Source organism: Nematostella vectensis, chromosome 6 (assembly GCF_932526225.1).
Source record: "Nematostella vectensis chromosome 6, jaNemVect1.1, whole genome shotgun sequence".
In the NCBI taxonomy this organism is placed as follows: domain Eukaryota; kingdom Metazoa; phylum Cnidaria; class Anthozoa; order Actiniaria; family Edwardsiidae; genus Nematostella; species Nematostella vectensis.
In genome coordinates, this window is record NC_064039.1 from 88,506 (window position 1) to 116,048 (window position 27,543).

At 43.1% G+C, this 27,543-nt stretch overlaps 2 protein-coding genes across 8 annotated transcripts; one reads left to right on the forward strand and one right to left on the reverse strand.

Moving 5' to 3' along the window:
* Positions 1-117: 117 nt before the first annotated feature.
* LOC5511479 (protein FAM124A) lies at positions 118-26,218 on the reverse strand. 7 transcript variants are annotated; one of them, XM_032380806.2, is made up of 3 exons: positions 25,970-26,218; positions 25,135-25,184; positions 118-1,486 (listed from the first exon to the last, which is right to left on the reverse strand). In XM_032380806.2, exon 3 carries the CDS (start codon positions 1,437-1,439, stop codon positions 423-425), a length of 1,017 nt encoding a protein of 338 aa, XP_032236697.2. In that variant the 5' UTR covers positions 1,440-1,486; positions 25,135-25,184; positions 25,970-26,218; the 3' UTR covers positions 118-422. The 7 variants fall into 7 exon arrangements, with proteins under 7 accessions (XP_032236697.2, XP_032236698.2, XP_032236700.2 ...); XM_032380807.2 differs by lacking the exons at positions 25,135-25,184; positions 25,970-26,218 and adding exons at positions 1,598-1,918; positions 3,076-3,366; XM_032380809.2 differs by lacking the exon at positions 25,135-25,184.
* LOC116617810 lies at positions 4,531-21,286 on the forward strand. Its single transcript, XM_032380803.2, has 8 exons — positions 4,531-4,660; positions 4,816-5,256; positions 6,103-6,657; positions 11,957-12,169; positions 12,867-13,212; positions 13,483-13,564; positions 13,653-13,890; positions 20,807-21,286. The coding sequence occupies exons 1-8, from the start codon at positions 4,595-4,597 to the stop codon at positions 20,999-21,001; spliced, it is 2,136 nt and encodes a 711-aa protein (XP_032236694.2). The 5' UTR covers positions 4,531-4,594; the 3' UTR covers positions 21,002-21,286.
* Positions 26,219-27,543: the final 1,325 nt, after the last annotated feature.

Sequence of the window (27,543 nt, forward strand, 5' to 3'; positions counted from 1 at the left end):
GAGCTTTGCCTCCCCACGTTTGGACCGCTCCGACGCTCTGCTGTGTGAAGCAACGTGACAACGAAATTTAGAAAAAACAACAACAAGGGTACTTATCGTATAACAATAACGTTATGCCACATTTATTCCATCTTTATTCCAGGCTCAGGGCGAAAGAGAGATGGAAACTGACAGATACTGTACGCGCAAACCTGAGTTTGCTGAGTTACTTCCAAAAAAGATATTTTCTGGTGTAACTTCCAATAAACATATTTTCTTGTTTTAAAACAGACTGAGAGTTTGGATATACCTTACTGACCCTGATTCCTCAAGAAATAGCTACTCCAAGCTGTTTAAGCTACTCCATGATCCCGTGATAGGATACGTGTGGTTATACTAAGTCTGCTTTCAAACTCGAACCACTAAACCTGCAGTCAGAGTCATCAAGGTATCCGAGTGCTTCCCGAGTGCCCCCCGAGTGCCTCACTAAGCGAGTCCTGACCTGAGCTCCCAAAGCTCTCGGATGCAGTCTCGTAATCTGACGTGTCCTGGTTCTCGCAGATTCCGAAATGTAAATCACGTGTTCCAACATCTTCTAATATGACGTAATTCCCATCGGGATCATTCGTCATCCACGAGTTTCGTCCGTAGGGTAACAAAGGTCCCCCACAGTAAGGCGCTAAGCTACCGACGTTCTCAACTTTGAACTGGAGCTTATATCCACTGGAGGGTCTAGGGGATACCTGTGGTAGACACTTTAAAGATATTTGAATGTCAAGCCCTTTTTGAGTGTAAATTGGGAAATAACAAAAACCCGGTGAATTTCCGCGAGGCGTGACACCAGTTAACAGTTCGTAGAAATATTTCATTTGATTGAAGTTCTTAACAACGATGTGAAAACGCAAGTGCTCATTCCCATAATGCACTGGGGAGATCGCCCAGAGTGGAAGTTCGGGGAACGCCTGATAGAAATCTTGTCGAGCCGTCACTCGGGGTCTAACATCCAGCGGAAGCTCAATACGATGATGGAATCGCCATGGCTCGGCGCCCAGATTCTTCTGCATAGATAGAGCCGACAGACGCCCGAATGTCTCCCTAAGGAAAAGTACAACACTGAGGCTTGTACACACGAAGTTGTCAGAGGAGCTCGGGAGATTGTCGCCCCAGACTGTCAGTGGATATTCTACGTCTTCACTCTCCTCGATACAAATAAACTGGAAGGTTGGGTCAATTCCTTCTAGGAGTGGTCTATACAAGTTCTTTAAAAATCCACCTTCGCCTTTTTTAGTTCGTATTTGTAAAGTGCACTGATATGGATCTGGAATATGATTGGTTGATGCGTTACGAAGATACGATTTTAAGTTGGCTGTGTTGCTGATATTTTTCACCGTCGTAAGGTCGTCATTACTGTTTGCAGTGCATTCGGAATCGCATCTCTTAAAGAAGTCCATGATGACCATGATCGGGCTTACGTCGGTCTTTCGTTCAAAGGCAGTAAATGAAACACCTAAAATCAAAATAAGAAATAAAACAAAATATGTTAGATTATTTTTTTTCCTAAAGGAGCCACGACCCGTGTCGTGGATACAGCTGATTTCTGCCTGACAACTTTACGTACACAGTAGAAAAGCGCGAGACCTGGTAAACCCTCACTTGCCAACAATAACTGGAACTTTGTTCAAACCTACATTACGAGCTAGTACATTGTCCTCCCAAACGAGGACACGATGCTTGTAAACGGGTTCGTACGCATCATTGACCTCTCTACAAGCCTTTCACTAGATCCTTTATGTAAGCACCCATGTACGCGTCCATCATGAGCCTTGATTTATCTATTAGTAATCCGTCTTTTGTTCTCGTCTTGCTCATTAGCCGGTCTTTGCCTCGCTGTGGGTTACATTGAGCAGTCAAACGTATCGGTGAAAACACACTTTGGAACCTACGAACCAGAGATTTTGCTTTGAACTCAGTGTTTGGTTTGTTCAACTTTATCCGCTGGTCTTAAAAATTCTTGATTAAATGTACTTTAGAGCTAATAAGATAATAAGGACATCAATTGGACCGCCCCCTTGAAAACGCTTAGATATTGAAATGCATGACAACAACCAAGTAGAAAAGAATAGACCAAATGTTTGGATAACTATGCAAATACTTCTTTTATATATAAGGTGATATTTTCTCCGTAACTATTTTTAGATCGGTACACAAGGCACCCTGTGTCTCACTAGCTCATATAAATCGAAGTAATTTGTTGATGCCGCAGGGCCACCATCAGCAGGGCCACTGCATTGAAAATAAACTCCACCCCGATACCCTGACTTGGGCGAGGAACCTCGTGAAAATAAACTCCACCCCGATACCCTGCTTGGGCGAGGAACCTCGTGAAAACAAACTCCATCCCGATACCCGGATTTGGGCGAGGAACCTCGTGAAAACAAACTCCACCCCGATACCCTGACTTGGGCAAGGAACCTCGACATCTGGCTTGAGACGCGATGTCTTTGTTATCAAGCTTACGAGGCTTATACTATTTATATGCAAAGTCGAGTACATTTAAATAATAAGCCAATGAATTGCTTTACATATACGAGATTGATTGGGCATATATGAGATGTGTTTTTCTTTGATTGTTTTTAGGGTGTCTAATATACTTATATATTTACTTGTCATAATTCGAAGTGATCTTTGTCATCTCTTGTCGATCAAGACAGGTGTTTCAGCCATCGCTATTTTTTTGTTATGAATCAGAAATGAATTCACTCAAAGCGATAGGGCAGAGGAGCTAACAAAAATCAGTGAGGTTGAGTGTTTATATGGCTTGTGTGAAGATCCGAAATCGTACAAATATTATGCAATAATTGTTATGGCCTCGAAGTGCTTATCAGAATATAATTTTTGCAAAAGAGGAAGCTCGAGCTCCGCTATCTAGTATCCTGAAAAGGTTGTCAGTAAAAATCACTCACTTCGTATCGAGCCTAAATTTACTTAAATATAAGAGCATCTCATGGATGTAAAGTCTTAAAACAGCTAACACGTGCAGGCTTGTACCTAAGATGTAAAAGCATAGACAAGAGATATACACAATTCATCACCTACCGAAAACGCGAGCGTTAACTTGACGCAGGTTGGAAGAAAAGATTTGATTCCTTCAGGTTTTGAAGGATTTTTGCTTCTTGCAACTTGTAATGTATAAGGCTTTGTGAATATTGAATAAATTTGATTGAAAACTTAACTTTAGAATTATCGATGTTGGGACTGTTTTAGGTTCTCTTATAACTGCTCTCAAACCTATTGGCGATTCTAAGTTTTGAGTATACGTACTCCACGCTGGTATTGTGGATCAAACGCTGTTGCGACACAAAATCAATTATTCATACATACAAAATTGTAAGAGGCAGCGATCATATATTATAAGGCACCGTGCATTTAATTGCCAGCGTCACTTTAGACTAGCCAATCAGGAGAGTTCTTCTGTCGCCAGAAATTCGCTTTTATCCTGTTAGTCCTGAGTATGTAATAAATTGAAGAATTCGGTCTTTTAAAACCAAGTTCTAGCTAAACATCAACCACAAACTGATGTTTTCTTTTTCTTTTACTGTTTATTTTATTTAAAAAAATGTTTAAGAAAAATGCCAAAAGTTGTGAGGCGTTCAATAAAAGGCGTGAGGCGCCTTTGATTTTTTTTGCCAAGAAAATATTAACTGTATTTCAACCCTCAGCAACTTATGTTATAATGTTATAGTTGATACTTTTTTGCATTGTATGATTAATGGCTAATATTGAGAGACGTTATAATTACCGATTTTTTTATTCATTAATGCATTTTGCAAGTTCTAGAACTGAATTCGATTTTACTCGGAGGTACGTGTTATCGGGAGTCTGCTCACTTTACGTCACTTCACGTCCTTTAACTTCTAGTTACTTCTCTTCACTTAACTTTTACATCACTTCTGTTCTCGTTACTTCGCTTCTCTTACACTTCGCTTACGCAAAACAGAAATCTGTATTTGTAGTTCTTTAGTTAACGCCATTGTCGGTAAGACTGCTTTATTAACAACATTTCAAACTAATGGATACTTGATTAAATTTGAACGAATTAAAGATAGAGGACTGCGTGAGCCTCAGTATTTAAAGAAAACCCTTTCAATGCCTTTTATTATTACATTGTAAATAGGAAAATGAGAACATTCATTCAATAGATAATAAGCTTTTTTTTCAAATGGAAATAAATAACAAGTATCTCCTTTGTGTTGTCAAAACTAGATTCTTAATACTATATAAGGGTGACCTGAGGAAGGCTGTTGTAAACAGCAGAAATATAGGTGCAGTAGATCTAAACGTAGCATTTTCTCTTGTTAATAGTTATGTTATCAAATGTGATATATTCCATTATCCTTTTTAACCGTCATCGACCGTGCTCCTAAATTTGCTATGGCAACAACGCTTTAACAAAAATATTCACTACATTTCAGGGCTTTTGTCTTTTCTAAGGCTTTTGCTTCTTCGCTTAACCGTGCCTGCGACCCGCCAGATGTTTCTTTGTATTGATGTCTGAATGGAGGCTTTATAGGGGATTTAGGGAAATAAAATAATCAACACGGGGCTGTTTGTATAAATGTTGCCAACCAGCCTATCCCAGAAGGTCCAGCCGGGCGCACAGGTAGAGTCTCGTCCTCTTACGGTAAGAACTATTGGGTGCGTCATAATGACATCCCTCGCATTGCTGTATTTTGGTTTAACGAAGGCCCTACGCTCGCCTTGGTCCTCAGTCTATTTAAGACACTATTAAAACACGTCCAATTTTGTTTTCATTTTGCTGTAATCCTCTCACCTCAGACCTCTGCCATGAAGCTCTTAATTGGGTGCCTGGGTCTCGTGGTTCTACTCGGAGCAGTAACCGCGCAGGAAGACATTGCAAGCGAGTTGAAGAAGATGAAGACCACATTGGCGGCCATGACAAGACAGATGATGCTGCAGCAATTATTCGTCGAGGAGAGAATCCGCTCCGACGCCAACTCTGGCGTCAAGAGAATTCGCCACAACCGAGAGGGCACTCGAAATTACTACGCCAAAACCCATACCGGGGCCACGAGCGTTCTTGCTATCCACGACCACTCTAATAATGACCGCACGGTCGGGATGGGTGAGTTCGTGGGGGTGTTGAATGGGGTGGAGTTCCGCACAAGGCATAATGACTACCGTCTGTACATGCCGCACCGCACAAGTGCAGAGTACCACGACGTGGAGAATATACCATTCCCTGATGTACCGCCTGAGGTAAGGCCTCGTACACCCACTGAACAACATAAAAATACCACGCCCCAAACGAAGGCCTCGTACACCCACTGAACAACATAAAAATATCACGCCGTACCGCCAAACGAAGACCTCGTACACCCACAGAACAAAATAAAAATACCACGCCGTACCGCCAAACGAAGGCCTCGTACACCCACTGAACAACATAAAAATACCACGCCGTACCGCCAAACGTAGGCCTCGTACACCCACAGAACAAAATAAAAATACCACGCCGTACCGCCAAACGAAGGCCTCGTACACCCACTGAACAACATAAAAATACCACGCCGTACCGCCAAACGAAGGCCTCGTACATACTATAGATATCATGACCCTACACTAGAGACTTGCTAATATTCTTAGCCATTCCTTTTATTTTATTTTTTTTTTTTGGTGAGGCTGATGCCTTTTTTTCCATATTTCTTATAAAATGCAAACCCTCCGATAAACCAAGTCGATAAACCACATGCATCCGTAGATAAATAGCCACATGCTATCTCATTCATTTGGATATAAACCTATTTCAATTAATTTTAACAATAGGAAAATGGAACAGAGTTTGACTAACAATGTTGTTTCTTGTGTTAAGTGTGCATTCACTACATGGGCCTCACTGGTAGCCCAGATAGCCTCACTGAATGCAATAAACAGATACAAGGCTTGTATTTTCTAACTAGTAGTGTAAGGCATTTGTCATTTTCCATGTTTTTATAGTCAACATTAAAATAGGTGTATACGATTCCGTAAAGGGGTAAAGTGTGGAGGGTTGAGACTTGGGATTTGAATCAGATATCTCATTCGTGATCATCTTGGCCTCTTTAGGTGACCCAGAAGAAGACTGTCTCCGAAGAGATAGCCGAGATGCGCGAATGGTTCAAGGCGTTTAAGACGCAAAATCACACCGTGCGAGATTACCGGAAGTACTTCAAGCCAGTCTTGTGCTACCTGGAGGGCTGGTGGGCCAACGCGACTTCTGACCACATCGACGAAGGCTTTGAAAGCGACCGGCACTTTATCGACGCCACAAGCTGGTTTGACTTGCAGCAAAAGATCCGCTTTACTTCCTACTCAGGACGCAAAGACAACCTCGAAAACTACTCGTTTTTACCCACGTCCATTTTCAATGTAGACAACGATGGTTACCCCCAATTTGCGCAGTGGAATTACAGAATTCTGTGCAATCCAGTCGGACGCGACATCCCCTTGAATCGCTTCCGAATGGTTGACGAGATCGGCCCGAGGATGGCCCGGAAGCGCACTTTTGACGAGCAAGTTGCGACTAGGGCTGCCCGATTCCAGCTGAATCCAATGGACACGGATAAGTTTGTAGATAGATCAACCAATAGATGGGCTCTCTTGGACGAGCTTATGAGTGAGGTAATAGTCCGTGGGCCAGAAAGTGACCCCCCCCCCCCCCCCCCCTCGGAGATCTTGGGAGACATATACCTTCTGAAAGCCCTTTCCCAAGTGATACAAAAAAATATATGTTTACGCTTCGAAAAGCTCTGGGTGTGGCCGTACGGCATGGTTGTTTATTCCAGTTAAAAACCACAGGGTACCCACGTCGTAATTTGTCGAAAATAACCGTTTAACTGAACTAAGATTTGGAAAAAGTAAACTAAACACTACATTCTTGAATCTAAAGGTCCATTTCATTTAATGTAGTGAAAAATCTGCTAAAAAAAACTGGAAAGTTTTTTGGGGTACCACAGGGGACCAAAACTCTCAACTTTGGAAAATGATTAAAGCGGCTTTGGAATTTGAAAGAAACACATGAAATATTGTATTTATATTTTTCGATCCATTTTATTTCAAGTAGTTAAAATTATTGACGTGGGAAATATCACCATTGAGCTGCATTGCATTCCAAGAAAGGCACAACAGAGCAATGCTTTTATTACTGTATCCTTTTTAAACACTGGCACTGTGGGTGGTAGTTATGAGAAAGTGCTGTCAAGTATGTTCTTTTGTGTCCTCTAGATTTGGATTTCGAGAAGGTAGTAAACGATTGGATCACTGTTTAATGTCCCGAAAAAAGGAATATCATAACTGCGTTAGATACCAGGATCCTTTAAGCTTTAGGCCTTTTCCCAAAAATTTTTGCTGGTTTATGTTTTCTCGTGGTTCATTTTAGTTTTTATTTTCAAAATTTACTTCTTTCAAATAATACAAGCCCTTACTTGATAGCTAGCTTGGCATCAAACGAATATAGTTCGTAGATATCAGTTTTAGACAGGAAATAAATCGCCTGCAAAAATCCGTCTCTGAGGTTGTAGCTTGTAACATGTTGTTGTAACATGGCTTTCATAATTTTCTCACTCTGAGTTCCAAATTAAAGACCAAATTTTAAAGTGTGGGTACCCCGTGGTACCCCAAAAAACTTCCTAGGCTCTTGTTTTGCAGATTTTTCTCTAAATTAAATAAAATGGTTCTTTAGATGCAAGAATATAATGTTTTGTTTACTTTTTCTAAATCTTATTTCAGTTAAACAACTTTTTTCGAAAAAAATCGACGTGGGCACCCTGTGGTGAAAACATATATATTTTTTTTTAAATCACTATGCAAAGGGACTTTTAGATGATATATGTCTTCCAAAATCTCCAAGGGGGTTGGGGGGGGAGGGTTTCACTTTCTGGCCCACGGACTATAAAGAGCGTTCCATGATCCATGCGATTCGTGGAAGAAATGTACTTAGAATGACTTAGTGGTGATGTCCAACACTTTCTTGTAGTGGTGATGTCCAACACTTTCTTGTAGTGGTGATGTCCAACACTTTCTTGTAGTGGTGATGTCCAACACTTTCTTGTAGTGGTGATGTCCAACACTTTCTTGTAGTGGTAATGTCCAACACTTTCTTGTAGTGGTGATGTCCAACACTTTCTTGTAGTGGTAATGTCCAACACTTTCTTGTAGTGGTGATGTCCAACACTTACTGTAGTGGTGATGTCCAACACTTTCTTGTAGTGGTGATGTCCAACACTTTCCTGTAGTGGTGATGTCCAACACTTTCTTGTAGTGGTGATGTCCAACACTTTCTTGTAGTGGTAATGTCCAACACTTTCTTGTAGTGGTGATGTCCAACACTTTCTTGTAGTGGTGATGTCCAACACTTTCTTGTAGTGGTGATGTCCAACACTTACTGTAGTGGTGATGTCCAACACTTACTGTAGTGGTGATGTCCAACACTTTCTTGTAGTGGTGATGTCCAACACTTACTGTAGTGGTGATGTCCAACACTTACTGTAGTGGTGATGTCCAACACTTTCCTGTAGTGGTGATGTCCAACACTTTCTTGTAGTGGTGATGTCCAACACTTTCCTGTAGTGGTGATGTCCAACACTTTCTTGTAGTGGTGATGTCCAACACTTTCTTGTAGTGGTGATGTCCAACACTTTCTTGTAGTGGTGATGTCCAACACTTTCTTGTAGTGGTGATGTCCAACACTTACTGTAGTGGTGATGTCCAACACTTACTGTAGTGGTGATGTCCAACACTTTCTTGTAGTGGTGATGTCCAACACTTACTGTAGTGGTGATGTCCAACACTTTCTTGTAGTGGTGATGTCCAACACTTTCTTGTAGTGGTGATGTCCAACACTTTCTTGTAGTGGTGATGTCCAACACTTTCTTGTAGTGGTGATGTCCAACACTTACTGTAGTGGTGATGTCCAACACTTTCTTGTAGTGGTGATGTCCAACACTTTCTTGTAGTGGTGATGTCCAACACTTACTGTAGTGGTGATGTCCAACACTTACTGTAGTGGTGATGTCCAACACTTTCTTGTAGTGGTGATGTCCAACACTTTCTTGTAGTGGTGATGTCCAACACTTTCTTGTAGTGGTGATGTCCAACACTTTCTTGTAGTGGTGATGTCCAACACTTTCTTGTAGTGGTGATGTCCAACACTTACTGTAGTGGTGATGTCCAACACTTACTGTAGTGGTGATGTCCAACACTTACTGGTAGTGGTGATGTCCAACACTTTCTTGTAGTGGTGATGTCCAACACTTTCTTGTAGTGGTGATGTCCAACACTTTCTTGTAGTGGTGATGTCCAACACTTACTGTAGTGGTGATGTCCAACACTTACTGTAGTGGTGATGTCCAACACTTACTGTAGTGGTGATGTCCAACACTTTCCTGTAGTGGTAATGTCCAACACTTTCTTGTAGTGGTGATGTCCAACACTTGCTGGTAGTGGTGATGTCCAACACTTTCTTGTAGTGGTGATGTCCAACACTTACTGGTAGTGGTGATGTCCAACACTTACTGTAGTGGTAATGTCCAACACTTACTGGTAGTGGTGATGTCCAACACTTTCTTGTAGTGGTGATGTCCAACACTTACTGTAGTGGTGATGTCCAACACTTACTGTAGTGGTGATGTCCAACACTTTCCTGTAGTGGTGATGTCCAACACTTTCTTGTAGTGGTGATGTCCAACACTTTCCTGTAGTGGTGATGTCCAACACTTTCTTGTAGTGGTGATGTCCAACACTTTCTTGTAGTGGTGATGTCCAACACTTTCTTGTAGTGGTGATGTCCAACACTTTCTTGTAGTGGTGATGTCCAACACTTACTGTAGTGGTGATGTCCAACACTTACTGTAGTGGTGATGTCCAACACTTACTGGTAGTGGTGATGTCCAACACTTTCTTGTAGTGGTGATGTCCAACACTTTCCTGTAGTGGTGATGTCCAACACTTTCTTGTAGTGGTGATGTCCAACACTTTCTTGTAGTGGTGATGTCCAACACTTTCTTGTAGTGGTGATGTCCAACACTTTCTTGTAGTGGTGATGTCCAACACTTACTGTAGTGGTGATGTCCAACACTTTCTTGTAGTGGTGATGTCCAACACTTACTGTAGTGGTGATGTCCAACACTTACTGTAGTGGTGATGTCCAACACTTTCCTGTAGTGGTGATGTCCAACACTTTCTTGTAGTGGTGATGTCCAACACTTTCCTGTAGTGGTGATGTCCAACACTTTCTTGTAGTGGTGATGTCCAACACTTTCTTGTAGTGGTGATGTCCAACACTTTCTTGTAGTGGTGATGTCCAACACTTTCTTGTAGTGGTGATGTCCAACACTTACTGTAGTGGTGATGTCCAACACTTACTGTAGTGGTGATGTCCAACACTTTCTTGTAGTGGTGATGTCCAACACTTACTGTAGTGGTGATGTCCAACACTTTCTTGTAGTGGTGATGTCCAACACTTTCTTGTAGTGGTGATGTCCAACACTTTCTTGTAGTGGTGATGTCCAACACTTACTGTAGTGGTGATGTCCAACACTTTCTTGTAGTGGTGATGTCCAACACTTTCTTGTAGTGGTGATGTCCAACACTTACTGTAGTGGTGATGTCCAACACTTACTGTAGTGGTGATGTCCAACACTTTCTTGTAGTGGTGATGTCCAACACTTACTGGTAGTGGTAATGTCCAACACTTACTGGTAGTGGTGATGTCCAACACTTACTGTAGTGGTGATGTCCAACACTTACTGTAGTGGTGATGTCCAACACTTTCTTGTAGTGGTGATGTCCAACACTTACTGGTAGTGGTAATGTCCAACACTTACTGGTAGTGGTGATGTCCAACACTTACTGTAGTGGTGATGTCCAACACTTTCTTGTAGTGGTGATGTCCAACACTTTCTTGTAGTGGTGATGTCCAACACTTTCTTGTAGTGGTAATGTCCAACACTTTCTTGTAGTGGTGATGTCCAACACTTACTGGTAGTGGTGATGTCCAACACTTACTGGTAGTGGTGATGTCCAACACTTGCTGGTAGTGGTGATGTCCAACACTTTCTTGTAGTGGTGATGTCCAACACTTTCTTGTAGTGGTGATGTCCAACACTTTCTTGTAGTGGTGATGTCCAACACTTTCTTGTAGTGGTGATGTCCAACACTTACTGTAGTGGTGATGTCCAACACTTACTGTAGTGGTGATGTCCAACACTTACTGGTAGTGGTGATGTCCAACACTTTCTTGTAGTGGTGATGTCCAACACTTTCTTGTAGTGGTGATGTCCAACACTTTCTTGTAGTGGTGATGTCCAACACTTACTGTAGTGGTGATGTCCAACACTTACTGTAGTGGTGATGTCCAACACTTACTGTAGTGGTGATGTCCAACACTTTCCTGTAGTGGTAATGTCCAACACTTTCTTGTAGTGGTGATGTCCAACACTTGCTGGTAGTGGTTATGTCCAACACTTTCTTGTAGTGGTGATGTCCAACACTTACTGGTAGTGGTGATGTCCAACACTTACTGTAGTGGTGATGTCCAACACTTTCCTGTAGTGGTAATGTCCAACACTTTCTTGTAGTGGTGATGTCCAACACTTGCTGGTAGTGGTGATGTCCAACACTTTCTTGTAGTGGTGATGTCCAACACTTTCTTGTAGTGGTGATGTCCAACACTTACTGGTAGTGGTGATGTCTTAGGATGACTAAAAAATCATGAAGCTGAAAATTCGTAAATCTGTTGTCAACATATGACCAGCACAATTCCACTACTAGTGACGCATTCTAGTTATGGTTCCGCAAGATGTTATTCTTAATTGGACACCAGAGTGGTTAATGTGGTCTAACGCATTTGCAGCACCCTCTTAATCTAGTCCCCTGCCCGTCAGTCCGCTTGCTCACCCAAACCTTGATTCTCACAATGCAGATTCCTGGCAAAGACAACTACCAGGGCGACTTGCAAGATGAAGCATTCGGTCTCACGGCATACACTCTAAAGCCAGGTTCGAAGAGCAAGCTCAAAGCAGACAGATACCATCGCTGGTTTAAAGTCACCGACAAAGGGGCGATGGGAGAGTCGGATCGGCATCGAGGCTTCTCTGACGAAAATCTGTTTATGGCTATGACAACACAGCCCAAGGTGTGACAACGAGAATGGTATTTGTGGTGGTTAAGATGCAGAATAGTAACTGAAGGGCTATATGTTAGAAGAACTGATGGCTTGCATTATGGAAGTTTTTGTAGGGGTGATGATTTTCATCATGTAGTGATGATGGTAATTAAAACGACGATGAAACTGTGATGATAATAATGGCGTTGACAGTGATAATGATAGTGATTATGGTGTGAATAAAGTTTATAAAGAGTTTAATTTTTATCTCTAAAAAGGCGTTTCGATCATTAGAGGCACTCGCACATAAGAAAGTTTAAAAAAGTATGAAAAAAGTGTGCAACAAAACAACATAAATCTTCCTGATTTCTTCGCCCAATTGAAATAAATAGAAATAAACCAATTTTCCGTAAAAGGGATTTTAAGCAAAGGATCTAGTTGGTTTATTTTCGCAATTTCAACGTTTGAGGTGTAGGTAAGGTAGGATGTACCGAAACCTCAAATTACTATTTTCAATCAATTTCCATCCGCTCGATATAAGGCGTTATATAATATTGTTTTTTATCTGAAAGATCTGATCTGAAGATTTGATAAACCTGAATGGTGATTTTACTTATTCCGCGTGTTTTTAGATTGCCGAAATAACACTTAAATCACTCTTCAGCGAGCAAGTATCCCTTTATGATTAAAAAAGATAATAGCCGCTATGCTTGTGATGTATCTACAGGTTGCAGGAATGGACCAAACATTATGCGAAGGAAGAGGGAAAAAAAAGAAATGCACGACGCGCACGCAAAGGTGGACGTACGCCATCCCCTTAGAGGTGATCTACCTGACCCCCCTGAGCAAGTGGAACCCTTACAAACTGCACCACAAGGGCGCCTTCAACACGCCCTTGGGCAGAACGGTGGAGCAGGGGAACCGAAACGGAGGCAAGACCCTTGACAAGGCGTTCAACGGAACACACAGCAAGAAGTACTACTTGACTCCGAACGAGTTCTTCTCGGGGGAGGAAGTTGGATCAGGTGCTGCCGACACGACAAGGAATGCGGTCGGAGTACTCAACAAAGATGGTAAGTCATGGCCAACATCCACAATGTTACTATCTCCTAGCAGTGAGCGTTAGTGAGGACTTCGTACACCCTCTTGGAAAGGAAGCAAAGCAAGCTCACTCCCCTTCTGCTGAATATTATGCCAAGAAGCGCCAGGCCACTATTTACGTATGACGGGGCCTGGGAGTTTGAGGGAACCAACCTGCCGTACAAAGAAGAGGGTACTCCCTTACTAGATCTTTGGCCATTGTGTTTGGTACAAATATGAAAACATTTCAATGTACGCCGCAGGTACAAAAGTTCACTTGACCAGAGCCACTGGAACACGCATCTTTTTCCCAAGCATCGAGGGCGTCGGCGTGGTGCGCCAAAGGTAACGTCTTGGAGCTGCCCATCCCATATACCCAATCTTTTTATTAACAAGTAGAGTCTTGGCCTGTGACTTATCTTTGTCTGCTCAGGTACCCAATCATGCCTGTACATGGCGAGGGGTCGTCCGTCTGGAAGGAACTGGAGGCCCTTAAGGATGTGGTCTTTTATTCTAAAACCAACGGGTATATCCTAAGGGAATCCCTCAACAGTGGTCCTATCCCCACGGAGCCCCCCCAGAAGAGTATAACGCTACAAGTGGCAAGCGCCCGCAAGGACCCTCCTGGTGCTCACACCCATCAGATCATTACCGAGATAACACCAGACCAGGTGGGTAGGAACACTTGATCATTACCGAGATAACACCAGACCAGGTGGGTAGGAACACTTGATCATTACCGGGATAACACCAGACCAGGTGGGTAGGAACACTTGATCATTACCAAGATAACACCAGACCAGGTGGGTAGGAACACTTGATCATCACCGAGATAACACAGGAACACTTGATCATTACCGGGATAACACCAGACCAGGTGGGTAGGAACACTTGATCATTACCGAGATAACACCAGACCAGGTGAGTAGGAACACTTGATCATTACCGAGATAACACCAGACCAGGTGAGTAGGAACACTTGATCATCACCGAAAGAACACCAGACCAGGTGGGTAGGAACACTTGATCATTACCGAGATAACACAGGAACACTTGATCATTACCGAGATAACACCAGACCAGGTGGGTAGGAACACTTGATCATCACCGAGATAACACCAGAGCAGGTGGGTAGGAACACTTGATCATCACCGAGATAACACCAGACCAGGTGGGTAGGAACACTTGATCATTACCGAGATAACACCAGACAAGATGGGTAGGAACACTTGATCATCACCGAGATAACACCAGAGCAGGTGGGTAGGAACACTTGATCATCACCGAGATAACACTAGAGCAGGTGAGTAGGAACACTTGATCATCACCGAGATAACACCAGACCAGGTGGGTAGGAACACTTGATAATTACCGAGATAACACCAGACCAGGTGGGTAGGAACACTTGATCATCACCGAGAAAACACCAGACCAGGTGGGTAGGAACACTTGATCATCACCGAGATAACACCAAACCAGGTGGGTAGCAACACTTGATCATCACCGAGATAACACCAGAGCAGGTGAGTAGGAACACTTGATCATTACCGAGATAACACCAGACCAGGTGAGTAGGAACACTTGATCATTACCGAGATACACCAGACCAGGTGGGTAGGAACACTTGATCATTACCGAGATAATACCAGACAAGGTGAGTAGGAACACTTGATCATCACCGAGATAAAACCAGACCAGGTGGGTAGGAACACTTGATAATTACCGAGATAACACCAGACCAGGTGGATAGGAACACTTGATCATCACCGAGATAACACCAGACCAGGTGTGGAACTACTTGATCATCACCGAGATAACACCAGAGCAGGTGGGTAGGAACACTTGATCATCACCGAGATAACACTAGAGCAGGTGAGTAGGAACACTTGATCATTACCGAGATACGCCAGACCAGGTGGGTAGGAACACTTGATCATTACCGAGATAACACCAGACCAGGTGGGTAGGAACACTTGATCATTACCGAGATAACACCAGACAAGATGGGTAGGAACAAATGATCATCACCGAGATAACACCAGAGCAGGTGGGTAGGAACACTTGATCATCACCGAGATAACACTAGAGCAGGTGAGTAGGAACACTTGATCATCATCGAGATAACACCAGACCAGGTGGGTAGGAACACTTGATAATTACCGAGATAACACCAGACCAGGTGGGTAGGAACACTTGATCATCACCGAGATAACACCAGACCAGGTGGGTAGGAACACTTGATCATTACCGAGATAACACCAAACCAGGTGGGTAGGAACACTTGATCATCACCGAGATAACACCAGAGCAGGTGAGTAGGAACACTTGATCATTACCGAGATAACACCAGACCAGGTGAGTAGGAACACTTGATCATTACCGAGATACACCAGACCAGGTGGGTAGGAACACTTGATCATTACCGAGATAACACCAGACAAGGTGAGTAGGAACACTTGATCATCACCGAGATAAAACCAGACCAGGTGGGTAGGAACACTTGATAATTACCGAGATAACACCAGACCAGGTGGATAGGAACACTTGATCATCACCGAGATAACACCAGACCAGGTGTGGAACCACTTGATTATCACCGAGATAACACGAGAGCAGGTGGGTAGGAACACTTGATCATTACCGAGATAACACCAGACCAGGTGGGTAGGAACACTTGATCATTACCGAGATAACACCAGACCAGGTGGGTAGGAACACTTGATCATCACCGAGATAACACTAGACCAGGTGGGTAGGAACATTTGATTATCACCGAGATAACACCAGAGCAGGTGGGTAGGAACACTTGATCATTACCGAGATAACACCAGACCAGGTGGGTAGGAACACTTGATCATTACCGAGATAACACCAGAGCAGGTGGGTAGGAACATTTGATTATCACCGAGATAACACTAGAGCAGGTGGGTAGGAACATTTGATTATCACCGAGATAACACTAGAGCAGGTGGGTAGGAACATTTGATTATCACCGAGATAACACTAGAGCAGGTGGGTAGGAACACTTGATAATTACCGAGATAACACCAGACCAGGTGGGTAGGAACACTTGATCATCACCGAGATAACACCAGAGCAGGTGGGTAGGAACACTTGATCATTACCGAGATACACCAGACCAGGTGGGTAGGAACACTTGATCATTACCGAGATACGCCAGACCAGCTGGGTAGGAACACTTGATCATTACCGAGATACACCAGACCAGGTGGGTAGGAACATTTGATCATCACCGAGATAACACCAGAGCAGGTGGGTAGGAACACTTGATCATTACCGAGATAACACCAGAACAGGTGAGTAGGAACACTTGATCATCACCGAGATAACACCAGACCAGGTGGGTAGGAACACTTGATCATCACCGAGATAACACCAGACCAGGTGAGTAGGAACACTTGATCATTACCGAGATAACACCAGACCAGGTGGGTAGGAACACTTGATCATTACCGAGATAACACCAAACCAGGTGAGTAGGAACACTTGATCATTACCGAGATACACCAGACCAGGTGGGTAGGAACACTTGATCATCACCGAGATAACACCAAACCAGGTGGGTAGGAACACTTGATCATTACCGAGATAACACCAAACCAGGTGGGTAGGAACACTTGATCTTCACCGAGATAACACCAGAGCAGGTGAGTAGGAACACTTGATCATTACCGAGATACACCAGACCAGGTGGGTAGGAACATTTGATCATCACCGAGATAACACCAGAGCAGGTGGGTAGGAACACTTGATCATTACCGAGATAACACCAGAACAGGTGAGTAGGAACACTTGATCATCACCGAGATAACACCAGACCAGGTGGGTAGGAACACTTGATCATCACCGAGATAACACCAGACCAGGTGAGTAGGAACACTTGATCATTACCGAGATACACCAGACCAGGTGGGTAGGAACACTTGATCATCACCGAGATAACACAGGAACACTTGATCATTACCGAGATAACACCAGACCAGGTTGGTAGGAACACTTGATCATTACCGAGATAACACCAGAACAGGTGGGTAGGAACACTTGATCATTACCGAGATAACACCAAAACAGGTGAGTAGGAACACTTGATCATTACCGAGATACACCAGACCAGGTGGGTAGGAACACTTGATCATCACCGAGATAACACCAAACCAGGTGGGTAGGAACACTTGATCATTACCGAGATAACACCAAACCAGGTGGGTAGGAACACTTGATCATCACCGAGATAACACCAGAGCAGGTGAGTAGGAACACTTGATCATTACCGAGATAACACCAGACCAGGTGAGTAGGAACACTTGATCATTACCGAGATACACCAGACCAGGTGGGTAGGAACACTTGATCATTACCGAGATAACACCAGACAAGGTGAGTAGGAACACTTGATCATCACCGAGATAAAACCAGACCAGGTGGGTAGGAACACTTGATAATTACCGAGATAACACCAGACCAGGTGGATAGGAACACTTGATCATCACCGAGATAACACCAGACCAGGTGTGGAACCACTTGATTATCACCGAGATAACACCAGAGCAGGTGGGTAGGAACACTTGATCATTACCGAGATAACACCAGACCAGGTGGGTAGGAACACTTGATCATCACCGAGATAACACCAGAGCAGGTGGGTAGGAACACTTGATCATCACCGAGATAACACCAGACCAGGTGGGTAGGAACACTTGATCATTACCGAGATAACACCAGACAAGATGGGTAGGAACAAATGATCATCACCGAGATAACACCAGAGCAGGTGGGTAGGAACACTTGATCATCACCGAGATAACACTAGAGCAGGTGAGTAGGAACACTTGATCATCACCGAGATAACACCAGACCAGGTGGGTAGGAACACTTGATAATTACCGAGATAACACCAGACCAGGTGGGTAGGAACACTTGATCATCACCGAGATAACACCAGACCAGGTGGGTAGGAACACTTGATCATTACCGAGATAACACCAAACCAGGTGGGTAGGAACACTTGATCATCACCGAGATAACACCAGAGCAGGTGAGTAGGAACACTTGATCATTACCGAGATAACACCAGACCAGGTGAGTAGGAACACTTGATCATTACCGAGATACACCAGACCAGGTGGGTAGGAACAATTGATCATTACCGAGATAACACCAGACAAGGTGAGTAGGAACACTTGATCATCACCGAGATAAAACCAGACCAGGTGGGTAGGAACACTTGATAATTACCGAGATAACACCAGACCAGGTGGATAGGAACACTTGATCATCACCGAGATAACACCAGACCAGGTGTGGAACCACTTGATTATCACCGAGATAACACCAGAGCAGGTGGGTAGGAACACTTGATCATTACCGAGATAACACCAGACCAGGTGGGTAGGAACACTTGATCATTACCGAGATAACACCAGACCAGGTGGGTAGGAACACTTGATCATCACCGAGATAACACCAGACCAGGTGGGTAGGAACACTTGATCATTACCGAGATAACACCAGACCAGGTGGGTAGGAACACTTGATCATCACCGAGATAACACCAGAGCAGGTGGGTAGGAACACTTGATCATCACCGAGATAACACCAGACCAGGTGGGTAGGAACACTTGATAATTACCGAGATAACACCAGACAAGATGGGTAGGAACAAATGATCATCACCGAGATAACACCAGAGCAGGTGGGTAGGAACACTTGATCATCACCGAGATAACACTAGAGCAGGTGAGTAGGAACACTTGATCATCACCGAGATAACACCAGACCAGGTGGGTAGGAACACTTGATAATTACCGAGATAACACCAGACCAGGTGGGTAGGAACATTTGATTATCACCGAGATAACACTAGAGCAGGTGGGTAGGAACACTTGATCATTACCGAGATAACACCAAACCAGGTGGGTAGGAACACTTGATCATCACCGAGATAACACCAGAGCAGGTGGGTAGGAACATTTGATTATCACCGAGATAACACTAGAGCAGGTGGGTAGGAACATTTGATTATCACCGAGATAACACTAGAGCAGGTGGGTAGGAACACTTGATAATTACCGAGATAACACCAGACCAGGTGGGTAGGAACACTTGATCATCACCGAGATAACACCAGAGCAGGTGGGTAGGAACACTTGATCATCACCGAGATAACACTAGAGCAGGTGAGTAGGAACACTTGATCATTACCGAGATACGCCAGACCAGGTGGGTAGGAACACTTGATCATTACCGAGATACACCAGACCAGGTGGGTAGGAACACTTGATCATCACCGAGATAACACCAGAGCAGGTGGGTAGGAACACTTGATCATTACCGAGATAACACCAGAACAGGTGAGTAGGAACACTTGATCATCACCGAGATAACACCAGACCAGGTGGGTAGGAACACTTGATCATCACCGAGATAACACCAGACCAGGTGAGTAGGAACACTTGATCATTACCGAGATACACCAGACCAGGTGGGTAGGAACACTTGATCATCACCGAGATAACACAGGAACACTTGATCATTACCGAGATAACACCAGACCAGGTTGGTAGGAACACTTGATCATCACCGAGATAACACCAGAACAGGTGGGTAGGAACACTTGATCATTACCGAGATAACACCAAAACAGGTGAGTAGGAACACTTTATCATTACCGAGATACACCAGACCAGGTGGGTAGGAACACTTGATCATCACCGAGATAACACCAAACCAGGTGGGTAGGAACACTTGATCATTACCGAGATAACACCAGAACAGGTGAGTAGGAACACTTGATCATTACCGAGATAACACCAGACCAGGTGGGTAGGAACACTTGATAATTACCGAGATAACACCAGAGCAGGTGAGTAGAAACACTTGATCATCACCGAGATAACACCAGAGCAGGTGGGTAGGAACACTTGATCATTACCGAGATAACACCAGACCAGGTGGGTAGAAACACTTGATAATTACCGAGATAACACCAGAGCAGGTGAGTAGAAACACTTGATCATCACCGAGATAACACCAGAACAGGTGAGTAGGAACACTTGATCATTACCGAGATAACACCAGACCAGGTGGGTAGGAACACTTGATAATTACCGAGATAACACCAGAGCAGGTGAGTAGAAACACTTGATCATCACCGAGATAACACCAGAGCAGGTGGGTAGGAACACTTGACATTACCGAGATAACACTAGAGCAGGTGGGTAGGAACACTTGACATTACCGAGATAACACTAGAGCAGGTGGGTAGGAACACTTGATCCTTACCGAGATAACACCAAACCAGGTGGGTAGGAACACTTGATCATTACCGAGATAACACCAGAGCAGGTGGGTAGGAACACTTGATCATCACCGAGATAACACTGGAGTAAAAACACGTGAGTAAAAACATTTGATCATTGACATATAGTGATATTCCATATTGCACATATCCATGGATACCCCACATTAGGTTGCCCTTGGCCGGTCGAAGGTTCTGTCCTTATTTTCGGAGGGGCTTTTCTAGGCTATAAACGGTGTGTGAAGAGCGCTCCTATATATTTTTTTCAGGTCGAGAATATGAAAAAAGGAAAGTCCATGAAGGTTCGCACTAGCGAACGCGCAGGTCACGACCACGACATGGTAATCAAGTACAATAAGTGGAAGAAGCAGTTTATGATCGAGACTTGTGATCAAAACGACAAGGGCGGTCTGCGGTGCTGGGATCAGCATCCAAAGTTCTTAGTTGCGATGCCCGACGAGTAACTAGCGAGTAGAATCGGCCTTTCTCGATTATGCTAGTAAAACTGGCATTTAATGCTACTATAAATTCTCGCATAAAATAAAAAAAGCCAAAAAAAAGCCTGATTTCTTTTGAAAATGCCACTTGATTTCCAAAGAATGCTTTGTTTTATTTCGAACAAAACGTACAAAATCACATTAAATGCTCATGTTCATGCTCATATCAACAACAGAGGATACTTGATACTAATATTTGTTTGTGATAAAACGTTCTAGCCAAAAGCCATTAAAACAGTCATACTTAAAGCATCTCTTGCTGTCGATCTCTTGCTATAGATGATGGAACAACGGAAGGATCAAGGATTTCCCGAAGGGAGGGAGGGGGGGGGGGGGGGGGGGGGGCTGGGAATCGGTTGGGGGCAGGAGTTGGGAATTTTGCTCTGAATTATTTCTTCTGAAATATTCGTCCGAAGACGGGGCCAGTGGGAGGGGCACCGGCCCCTCTGGTCCTCCCCCTGGATCCGCTTATGAAAACTGGTCTATCTCGCAAGTTTGTGGCCGACGCAGCTTGGCTGAGCGAGAGAAAGAGTTGACTACCCCTACATGTTCCTCACAAGTAACACCGAATACCTCACAAGTAACACAACGAATACCTCACAAGTAACACAACGAATACCTAACAAGTAACACAACGAATACCTCACGAGTAACACAACGAATACCTCACAAGTAACACAACAAATACCTCACAAGTAACACAACAAATACCTAACAAGTAACACAACGAATACCTCACGAGTAACACAACGAATACCTCACAAGTAACACAACAAATGCCTCACAAGTAACACAACGAATACCTCACTAGTAACACAACAAATACCTCACAAGTAACACAACGAATACCTCACAAGTAACACAACGAATACCTCACAAGTAACACAAAGAATACCTCACGAGTAACACAACGAATACCTCACAAGTAACACAACAAATACCTCACAAGTAACACAACGAATACCTCACTAGTAACACAACAAATACCTCACAAGTAACACAACGAATACCTCACAAGTAACACAACGAATACCTCACAAGTAACACAACGAATACCTCACGAGTAACACAACGAATACCTCACAAGTAACACAACGAATACCTCACAAGTAACACAACAAATACCTCACAAGTAACACAACGAATACCTCACAAGTAACACAACGAATACCTCACAAGTAACACAACGAATACTCAGAACCAGTCGAGACAGACAGAAAACAAGTAACACAACGAATACTCAGAAACAGTCGAGACAGACAGAAAACACAACGAATACTCAGAAACAGTCGAGACAGGCAGAAAACAATCGAATTAAGTAATAAAAACTGCGAAATATTAGCATTATTTATCCTTTTAGTGCTGAAATACTTGAAATCTGTATCAAAGTCATAAAAAACGACAAAAAAAGCTAACAATTCTTTTTCAAGTAAAAACGAAAAAAAATTATCGTTTTCACAAAAACATGCCAAAAAATGCTAGCATAATCGAGAAAGGCCTATTTATTAAGCGTGGCCTATATGTGTAGTAGGAGTGGACTCTATGTGTACTGGGCGTGGCCTATATATGTTTTACGCTTGGCCTATATGTGTATTAGGCGTTGCATTTATGTGTATTAGTCGTGGTTATATTTGTTTTAGGCGTGGCCTATATGTGCATGAGGCGTGGCCTATATTTGCATTAGAAGTGGTCTTTATGTATATAAGGCATTGCCTATATGTGTATAAGGCGTGGCCTATATTTGCATTAGAAGTGGTCTTTATGTGTATAAGGCGTGGCCTATATTTGTATTAGGCCTGGTCTATATTTGCATTAGAAGTGGTCTTTATGTGTATAAGGCGTGGCCTATTTGTGTGTAAGGCGTTGCCTTTATGTGTATAAGGCGTGGCCTAGATGTGTATAAGGCGTGGCCTAGATGTGTATCTCGAGATATTTTAGGAATGATGTTTACTTGATTTGCCATTGATTTTGAGTTTTGCATTTGATGATAAACATGTGTTATGGGTTAAAAGCTTGGCTTGGGCAAGGGTACGTGACAGATTCTAATTTATTGTCCTTTTGATGTATTTTGTTTCGCACTTGAATTTCTGTGATTGGAGTATTGAAGAGTGTTTGTATCTTTATATGCGGCTTTTACTGTACTCTTGGGGTTTCTAGTAATAAACACACTGTTTCGCTGTCGTAAGGACTGGTTCTTACTGGGACGCAAGCTCAACATAATATTTCATGCCTTCCCCTCTCCTGCTTGCTTGACACATGAGCAATAGAAACGATTTGGTGAGCTTGTTCGCAAGGGCAATAGCACAAAGACTGGGATTTAAATGGCCGGTTTAATGAATATAAACGATACACTTTTACAAGTACCTTAAACATGTTGCCCAGCGAAGGTGAGGGCACCCTATCACACATGAGACTGTTCGGAAAGTGGCGCGAGCTCCTCGCAATTCACCTTATAGGGGGGTATTTCTAATGACGAATGCCAGTCCCCAAACATGAACACGCTTGGGCACGCTCTAGTGAGAGCATAATTCTTAAAATATAATTATCTAAATGATAACTAACATCAGAAACTTAGTACTACAATAAATCTATAAGCACATATAGAATTTGTTCAAGTCAAGAGAAGTCATAAAACCCATGCAATTTAGTGCAAATAGTGTATTTATTCAAACACTAGCACACTATAGAGCAAACGCAAGCTTGAAACTCATTTTAATTAACAAACTAAAGCTTGAAATTTACTTTAGTTAACAGACACCCTTTTAAAAAGATTTTGTGCATCATGGGGGCATGCGTCTTAATGAGAACCAGCCTGAGATGGATGAGAAATATTTCCTCCTTAAACGCAGTTCTTGAGTGAAACTAGTTGGCTTACGTAGTAAATTATGGATAATAAAGGTGGCTTCTGGACAATTAAGAGTACTTATATACTGTTGCGAAACAAATTCTGGTAAGGGAGATAAATATCCCATGAGGAGATAAGATAGGGACATAGTGAGATAAACATTGTATAGGGAGATAAGATAGGGTGATCAACATATTTTTCCTCCCATCTCCACCATCTCTATGGGAACGCTACACGATGAATAATGAATTTCGCGACCCAATTGAACAAGTTCACACCAAATTGTGTAAATACATTCTACGTGATAGCCAAAGTGCTACCAACAAAGTCTAACGGGCCGAATAAGGATGATTTCCACTTATTATCATGGGCGGCAGAAGGGGAGGGGCAGGGGGGGAGGCAGGGCCCCCCACTTTTCTGAGCGGATGTTTCTTTAGATATATATGAACGTTTTTTTTAAATCAACGGGTTTCAAGCGGTATATATGCAACTGACAACAAATGTGTTGAACAGTTTAAAATCCCCGCGTTCTTATAAATAGGATTTGGAACCACCACTCCCCCCCCCCCCCCCCCCCCCCCCCACTTATGGGACAACTCCGCTGCCCGGCCCCTGATTATGAAATCAAGCAAAAGCAATTTCATTTTGGGCGCGGCTACTTGCCTTGAACCTTCAGACCAGCTAGAACGCCCCAATATTAGTCACCAAAAACACAGAAAACATATTGCCAAGTATATTTTTGACTGTTTTAATATAAGAAGAGAGCTGATCGCATAACTTAGGGATTGACGCTTATGTAAGCCATTTCAGCTTATACAGTACCCTAATAAAACTATGTCTATGTCTATACCGCACGTGCCCCCCCCCCCCCCCTCTAAGGAGAATCAGTCTTTAAATGCCACACGTGCCCCAGGAGAATCAGTCTTAAAATTATCTGCCACACGTGCCCCCCGCCCCCACCCCCATGAGGAGAATCAGTCTTAAAATTATCTGCCACACGTGCCCCCCGCCCCCACCCCCATGAGGAGAATCAGTCTTAAAATTATCTGCCACACGTGCCCCCCGCCCCCACCCCCATGAGAAGAATCAGTCTTAAAGTTATCTGCCACACGTGCCGCATACAGAAGTTATCGTTTACAACGATAAGAGAGTAATTATAAGTATTTTTCATTAAGATCCCCATCTTAATAAGAAAAAATCCAAACATATACAATAGTCAATCGAAGCCGCGTTTCCACACGAAGGTCGCACTCACCTTCTGTTTGAGTCCTGAGGGATTCTACCCATGTCGACCTGATTTTTAGTCTGAGAGAAAATAGGCTTTTATATAAAAAAAAGTTAGGGGCAACTTTTGCTTCTGGGGCATTTTTTAAAGGTGGCAATTTTTTGTGTGTTGATTAGTTTTAGTTTTCGAATTTCCCGACGAGCATCGCTATCACATTAACCCTGAAGAATTATCTTCAATGTAATGATGATTCCGTAATTCTAATCGCTTTAATTACTCTAGCAAATTTGCCGCTATTTTCAGAGATTATAACTCTCGACACGGGGTTTAACCAGTCTCGATTATAACTCGTGAGTGAATGTACCCCATCCCCCAATTATAACACAATCATCTTATCCATCATAACTCGTAATAGAACCATTCAACCTTCAATATCCTAACATAATATAAAGCAAATGACGTAAATAGCCAGTTTACCGAAACATAGAAAGGTGTTATTTTGTTTAGCGGCGAGCGACAAAGTGATTTTCAATACATAATTCGATATGCCAGTTATTACGCTACATATCAACATTTACCGCGAAAACAAAACACTATTGACTACAAAAACTAATTGAAGAAATGCATGTTAAACAAAATGGCTGCACGCCGTTAACATCAGGATAATTCCGCTAGTAAGAGGATAATTCCTTTACTTACTAGCAAATCAATGATGTTTCTCCTTTTTCGATTGGTACGAATGGAGTGATCTAAGTTTATATGTTTTGTATATAATATTATTAACCTCTCCCGTAGCAAAACGGACCTATAAACGAGCTGAAACCTGGTAAATAAGTGTTTCTGTCGTTACCCCCTCGATACCCACCTTCATTAAAGCAGAATCCGTCTTTTCCTGGCCAACACTTTGCTGCTAATTCGAGTTTTACATCTCTTGCTCATGAACGAGTCCATGAGAGCAGTGACACTACAGACGTCGATTTGATATTTGAAACATCAGGCCAAGTTCGCCTGAAGTGCTCGCAAGAAGAGATAAAGTTTCACGAATTCATCCAGTCTTGCTTCCGATCGCTCGCTGACCCTTTGATTACAGCTAGCCTGGTCAACAGATGTGTTACATATCTTGGCCCTGGCTTTTCGGCTTGTAGATTAATGACGTCACATTTGAGAATGCGTGACAACAGAGGGCTGTCACAAGACGCCTGGGGAATAGTAGTCTCCTTCGCCCCTGCTCAGATTCGAACTACATTCCTTTCCCGCTTTTAGCCAATCAAATTTTGGGTACCATATTTCGATAACCGTTCGCGCCATGGCAAACAAACCAATCACGATCCGTGTATTATCATTCAAAGAAGAAGCGTGAGAACCGACACTTGTTTGTTTAGTGCTAGTAATCCCTGAGATGCGGGAATGCTCGAAACAAAAGACCAAACTGTTGGACTTGTTGACAAGGGCGAAAGAAACCCTTTCGAGGGACTGAAACCTTTCAAGTTTTTTTGGGTCCAGCGTCCTAAATCGTTCTCGAAGTCATCGTGGGAGAAAGAAGCGCAAGATGGCGCTGCGACGGGAAATTGCAACACTTTCGAAGCTTTTGGTGTTTTTTTTCCCCATCGCCTGCAACGCCTAAGCAGACGCTTGATTCTCGGTTTTTCTCTTTTGAATGCACTTTTAATTTCTTTTTGTACAGACTGAAAATTATCTCTTGCTCTTTGAAACTTTGCAGAGTACGATAGCATGGTTTATAAACAAAAAAGTCCTTTAGATTCCCTAAACTTTCAAAGTCAACTTACCCTGGGTACCAGAGGCTCCGAACTTCGCTAGAGCCGCGAAGCGGCGTCGGGTGAAGTCAACTTCGAACCGCAGTTGGATTATTTCGATTTTTCGAATACCTATAGATTCTTTCCTTCCCTATTATTATCTCTTTACAAAAAATAAAACAATGGTTGTCGATGTTTTGGATGTTCTTTGGAGTAATATTCATCGCTATCCATTATTTGGGAACTCTGGCGCTCATCTGTTTTGAATTTGTGGAATTCTCAGCTGAAGTTTTCTCAGCTGAGAATATGGTTTCGCGCTAAAACAGAAATGACAGTTCAATGGTATTTTTATTGGCTTATTGTTCAATGGAGAGGCATTTGATTGGATTAGCCGTTTGACATCATCTTGATGTACAGACAATGGGAAAGGAATGTAGTTCGAATCTGAGCAGTCCCTACGGGCGGGGAGCGCTTTGTGGCTGCGAAGGAGACTAGGGGAATAGGCTATCACATACCATAAGCTGGAAGGTCAGGCGCGTACACAGGGGGGTGCACCCCCAAAAAGTCGGTCATTTCTTATAATAAAGAGATCTTCAAATACTATTTTTCCATATGTTACATATGACACTGCGCACCCCCCCCCCCCCCCCAACTCGGCCAATCCTGGGAACACGCCTGAAGGTAT